This window comes from Octopus bimaculoides, chromosome 11 (genome assembly GCF_001194135.2).
Source record: "Octopus bimaculoides isolate UCB-OBI-ISO-001 chromosome 11, ASM119413v2, whole genome shotgun sequence".
Taxonomy (NCBI): domain Eukaryota; kingdom Metazoa; phylum Mollusca; class Cephalopoda; order Octopoda; family Octopodidae; genus Octopus; species Octopus bimaculoides.
The window spans coordinates 56,162,298-56,168,350 of NC_068991.1; the positions used below are offsets into that span (position 1 = coordinate 56,162,298).

Sequence of the window (6,053 nt, forward strand, 5' to 3'; positions counted from 1 at the left end):
ATATATATATATATATATATATATATATATATATATATATATACACGCGCACGCGCGCACATGAGAAGATATATACATGGGTTTTGGTATTTTATTACCGTATTACACTTGCTAGCATTATCTGCACTCTAAGTCACGCGCGCGCATAAATACATTGTACAATATACGTCCATTGTTTCTGTGTTTGTTTGTATTTCGCACATATTATCATGCTTAAGTACATGTGAACGTCCAACAAATATCCTACTTCCAGGTGTCTGTTTTAAGTTGTTCTTTCATCTTTTAATCCAGCATCCGTGACAAGAATTTTCTTCTAACTTATAATGAGCTGACGTGGTCGGCGCAAGTTCATCAAACACACCTCTCCTCTATATAGGAAAGAAATCCATGCGACAACCGATATACAGTTTGCAGACACTTGATCAGCAACAATCATCTGGCCATCATTCAGTGAAAACTCGTTCCAGATTCTTCTGCGTTTTCTTAACTCACACACGTTGATTTAAATCCATTTTCCTTTGTTAATACATTATTATCAGCAGTAACATTATCATCTTTATTCTTTTCACCATTATTAATGTTTAGCAGCATTTAGACTCATTCGAAGTTCAAATCCTGCTGGAGTCGACTTCGTCGTTAATTTGACTGGAATCAATATAAATACTAAGTCACATACTGAGAAGCATTCAATCATGTGTAATTGCTTTTACTCTTGAAAACGTACACGCACCACCAATTCCTTTCGAATAGGGCGTAAATGTTACAAAATCAACTTACACGACAAATTTGTAACATAGTGTTTAACTAAAAGATTATTATTGTACTCTCTCCAAGAAAGTTCAAGTGTTATTATTCTTCAAGACTCAAAAGGAAGCCTTGGCATAATACTATTGGAAATAATTGATATAAGAAACTGCCGCAAATATTTAGTATTCATAGACATTGTACAGTTAAACGATTATTTCTAACATGGATCCTAAATATCTGCTGAATTTATTCATTTGCATTATAAATTTAATGTCAATCGTCCAAACCGAGGCTCGAAGTGTGTGCCGTTATAGCTATGGCTGTTACATTTGCCGAACGGATTCTGCAAAAGGAGGACGGTGTGAAATTTATCGTTACTGTTTCAGACAACGGAATCGTTACAACAAAGTGCAATGTCTGAGATACAACCAGCGTTCTACACAAGGTAAGTTGGCAGCTATTAAGACGAACAAAAGAAAAAGAACATAGGTGAGAGAGTGAGAGTTTGGTTTCATTCAAAGTTCATATGATTATGACTGTTTTCTGTGTTTTTTTATTTATCCGCTTCAATAATATCGTGAAAATCAGCTGTCTTCACTGCTTTTCATCCTTTCGGGGTCGATAAAAACAAGTATCAGTTGAGTACCGGGGTCGATGTAATCGATTTATCCACCCCAGCACCCACATTGATGGCCTTGTGCCAAATTTTGAAAGCAATAATATCGTGAAATATGATAGTGAAATGGTTTTGTAATAATGTCGTATTTGGTGTGGTTTTTGTTATGAGATAATATCGTGTGAAAGACAGTCGAGTATCAGACTAAATATTTTGCGGCAAATGGATACGCTTCATTTAACGTCCTGAGTTCATACTTTCAATATCATCATCAGCCCCTGGACATCAGTCTCGAATCCTAGGATCGGTTACTCGGTTTCCATGTCGTATAAGCGACCGATATCACAACACTCTTCCTGATCTGAATGATCAGTCCGTCTCAGGGCCACTCATTTACAGTTAAATGAACTGAAGCAGCCTGAAATAGTGTTTTACTCAGGAATACCACGCACCACCCGGCCCAGGAATCGAAACCTTGTTCTTGCGATCGTGAGTGTTGCACCCTAAACGCCAGGCCACGCGCCTTAACCTGCTGAGTTCACACTTTCGGGACTGATAAAACAAGTACCGGTAAAATATTGAATACCGATTGAATTGGCAACACTTCTGTTTTAATTCAAGGTTCGATGCCAATGTAAGAAAGTTTTATGATTGTAATTTGATGCCTGGCGGTTTTTAGTTACGTCTCTAAATTTAAATTATTAGGTGATCGAATTTACCATTTATCTTGGTGTGTGTATGTGTGATTAGTGCGGAGAAAGATGATGAGGTGGATTTATCAAAGGTGACGAGAGGTGGAGATACGGGTGTGTTGGCCAGTTTCGTGGAGCTGTAACCGTTTGTAGAAGCGATAGAAGAGACAACATACCTGTGGGCCAGAGAGTAGATGTGTCTGTTAGTAATTGGATACCAATCCGCCGAGAGGTCCTCCTCCGTATGCGATTCAAGATGTTTGTTTGCGTAGCAGCAGCCCCATCCCAGAAGTGAGTGCAGTATTCCAACTTGTGCCTTGTAAAGTACCAGCAGCTGTTGGGAGATCGAATATTTCCTGTCCCTAAAAAGAAGAGTTAGTCTTTGAGATGTGATCTTAGCTTTGCAAGCAGAAACGATAGCACGCCGGGCGAAATGCTTAGCGGTATTTCGTCTGCCGTTACGTTCTGAGTTCAAATTTTGCCGAGGTCGACTTTGCCTTTTATCCTTTCGGGGTCGATAAATTAAGTCCCAGCTACCCACTGGGGTCGATGTAATCGACTTAACCCCTTTGTCTGTCCTTGTTTGTCCCCTCTATGTTTAGCCCCTTGTGGGCAATAAAGAAATAAGAATCGTTAGCACGCCGGGCAAAATGCTTAGCGGCATTTCTTCTGTCTTTATGTTCAGAGTTCAAATTCCACCGAGGTCGACTTTCCTTTTCATCTTTCGGGGTCGATAAATTAAATATCAGTGAAACACTAGAGTCGATTTAATCCACTAGTCCCCTACCCGCCAAATTTCAGGCCTTTTGCTTTAGCAGAAAGGATTATCATTATCATTACAACTTCGGCCGCACATATTGTAAAATTTGGAACAGCACAGAGAAGATTGTCATTATTTTTCATACTAATTTGCCTCTATACTTATTCTTAATAACATTCTGCTCATACAATCCTATCTTTAGGACACTTCGATGATACTTATGGCTCCTGTGAGCTTTAGCGTGTTTCTCTACAAAATTAATACATACAATGAAGGCGACGAGTTAACAAAATCGTTAGCAGTATTTCTTTACGTTCTGAGTTCACATCCGGCCGAGCTCAACTTTGCTTTTCATCCCTTCATGATCAATAAAATGAAGTACCCGCCAAACACTGGTGTCGTTGTAATCGATTTATCCTCCCCACTCAAAATCCCTTGGCCTTGAACCATGCAACGGATCGGAGACTTATTCGGAAGGAATGTTGTGATCTCGGTCACTTATACACTATGGACACAAAATAACTGGCCTTATATGAGTCTTAGAGCTCAAGAAAATTTTAAAAAAAACATATGATGAGCACTATAAAGCAAAAAATAAGATTTTCGGTTCACCGTGTCACTTGCTAGTTTCGATCTTTGGTTGGAGATAATTTCCTTCAGATATAGTGATCATAAAACAACAATATTCTTCTTCTTATATGTGATTTTAGTTCCAAATTGTTTAGTTAAAGTACCTTTTCAATATTCCTTTATTCAAGAGAAACTAGAGATCTATGTACCATACATAATGTAAATACACCGTCGATATACCAATTACTGCGGTATTTGCCCATCTCTCATGAACGTACTTTGTTAAAAAACACAAAATATCAGAGGAAGACAGAAATCTGTACCGACAGTGGCTAGCGAAAACGCCAGATGCATTTCGGTCTTTTCGGACGTTTTCAACGGAATGTACACGACAGCCTGTCTACTTTAAGTATGATACATAGATAGCTATTCAGTTTAGTACTGCCTTAGTTTCCTATACTGGATTTCAAAGAGAAATTGTTTTTAGTCTATATCACTAAACTTCGGCTAACACATTACCAAGATGAATATGAACAGACGTCATTGCCAGAAATAAATAAATGCTGCACAAACGAATCCAAAGACAATAGTTTTTATTGATGTAATAATCTCATGAATCTAAGTAAAGAGCCTACGTAGTCATTAACGATCTCTTCATTAGCATCTTGCATAAATGTACATAATGTATTTTATAGATGGTTGTGGTATTCGTCCTACAAGGAATATCGTCGGAGGTTCAACATCCACTGAAGGAAAATGGCCTTGGCAAGTCTCCTTACAGATGAAAGGTTCGGTTCATATCTGTGGAGCTGTGGTTATTAATCAAAACTGGCTGCTAACAGCTGCTCATTGTGTCTACAGGTGAGTAAACAGTTGCTCATTGTGTTTACCGGAATTTTTTTAATGATTTTTGTTTCAGGAGGCAGAGAAATGCCCATAGATGTCCTTCACTTGTGGGGCGATATGGCTGACATTCAACTTGAAGTTTTCTCAGTTGGCATCTGTAAATTTAATGCAGAAAAACTAAGGCCATAAAAGATTGCTGTTTTAGGAAGGAAGAGCAATTTGTTTTGTGTGTATTTTCTTAACTACATGATGCATTTATATACAATAGGATCATTGTTTATAGGTTTTCATTTATAAACAATAAGATCATAGGTTATAGTTTTTCAACGGACCCTTCACTGACTCACTGAATTTCCGACGGGGAGGGTAACAAACAATGAATCCTCGGCTTTTGAAATCTTGTATCCCGCCATCTAAAATGGTTTTGATGAGTGTTTCTGAAAGTTTGTTTCAAATTTTGATAGTCAAAGGAAGAAATCTTATGACTAATGTGTGTGTCTTGGCATCAGGTGTTGAGAGGCCAGGAATGTATTGACCTTTAAAAAATGGTATGTTTCATGCTGTTGTTGGTACATTACTCTGAAGTTTACTAATATGTTTACTAATAGTTGGATTAAAGTGCTGAGATCGAATCTTACTCTCTTTCTCTCTCGGTATTTTTCCTTACAGAACGGCAGCCCGTGAATTCACTGCAGTTTTTGGAGAATATGACTTAGGATGGAAATCAGGACACGAACAGTATCGCTCAATTTTTCGAACTTTCGTTGTGAGATTTTTTTTTTTTTTTACCAAGTTTGCCTTGGTGTGTGTGTGTGTGTTTGTGTGACGGTATGTGGCCCTGTGGTTAGGGTGTTACCCGCACAATTGAGAGATCGTGGTTTCAATTCCTGGACCAGGTAGTGCATTGGGTTCTTAAGCAGAACACTTCAGCTCACGTTGCTCTGCGACCACTTCGGCACCTGACGTGTGGTACGAGATGCATCTGTACAGGCAACGTCGATTTGACGGAGAGAGCGAGCTTATGTGCAGCACGAGCATTTGATTACTAGAAACAAATCATTTGTGCAGGTTGTTCAGAAAGAAATTGCAGAACCGCCATCCTTCGTCTACAGCATGTGTATATGGAGAGACCACAGCGTGCGTATATGCATATGTATGTATGTATGTATGTATTTATGTATGTATGTATGTATGCATGTATGTATGTATGCATGCATGCATGTATGTATAAATATGTGTGTGCGAAAGAGAGAGAGAGAGAGTGAGAGGAAAAGGGAGAGAGAGAAAGAGACTTACAACGAATAAAATAAAGAGTGCTCAATACACATTTCGAGTTGAACCAATGAAAACTAAATATACTAAGTGAAACGATACAACACGCTCACATACACATATAATCGAAGCACATGTACAATAAATATTCACTCGCACATATGTATATATGGATACATGTATGTATGTGTGTGTGAATATATATTAATTCTGTTTCCGTCGCTAATTAATTTTACTAAGTCTTCAGGCTATTTGAGACATTAGCGTCTAAAAAGATGCTGGTGTTCGTGGCAGCGAGATTTGACTGGCATGTGATGACCGGTGCTTCACACTGATGAGGTCCAGTAGACCGAAATTACGTGATATGGGAATTCTGGCGCCTGTGACAGATGACTCTCATCTGCTACGATCCTTGTGTGTGCTTTTATGCACCAGGCCACCCATAATAGAGGATATTTCAAGGCTAATAGCACAATATTTGGGTCTCTAACAAGACATCCATGTTAAGTTGGATATACAGATTAACTTAATTAATATATATATATATATA

General features: G+C 38.4%; 1 protein-coding gene across 1 annotated transcript in view; it reads left to right on the forward strand.

Moving 5' to 3' along the window:
• The first annotated feature begins 969 nt into the window (after nt 1-969).
• LOC106876990 (chymotrypsinogen A) overlaps nt 970-6,053 on the forward strand; it is a 13,546-nt gene continuing 8,462 nt past the window's right edge. The window contains exons 1-3 of the mRNA XM_014925767.2: nt 970-1,192; nt 4,081-4,246; nt 4,901-4,997. Of these exons, the coding sequence (XP_014781253.2) occupies nt 970-1,192; nt 4,081-4,246; nt 4,901-4,997 (486 nt within the window). The remainder of the gene's footprint in view (nt 1,193-4,080; nt 4,247-4,900; nt 4,998-6,053) is intronic.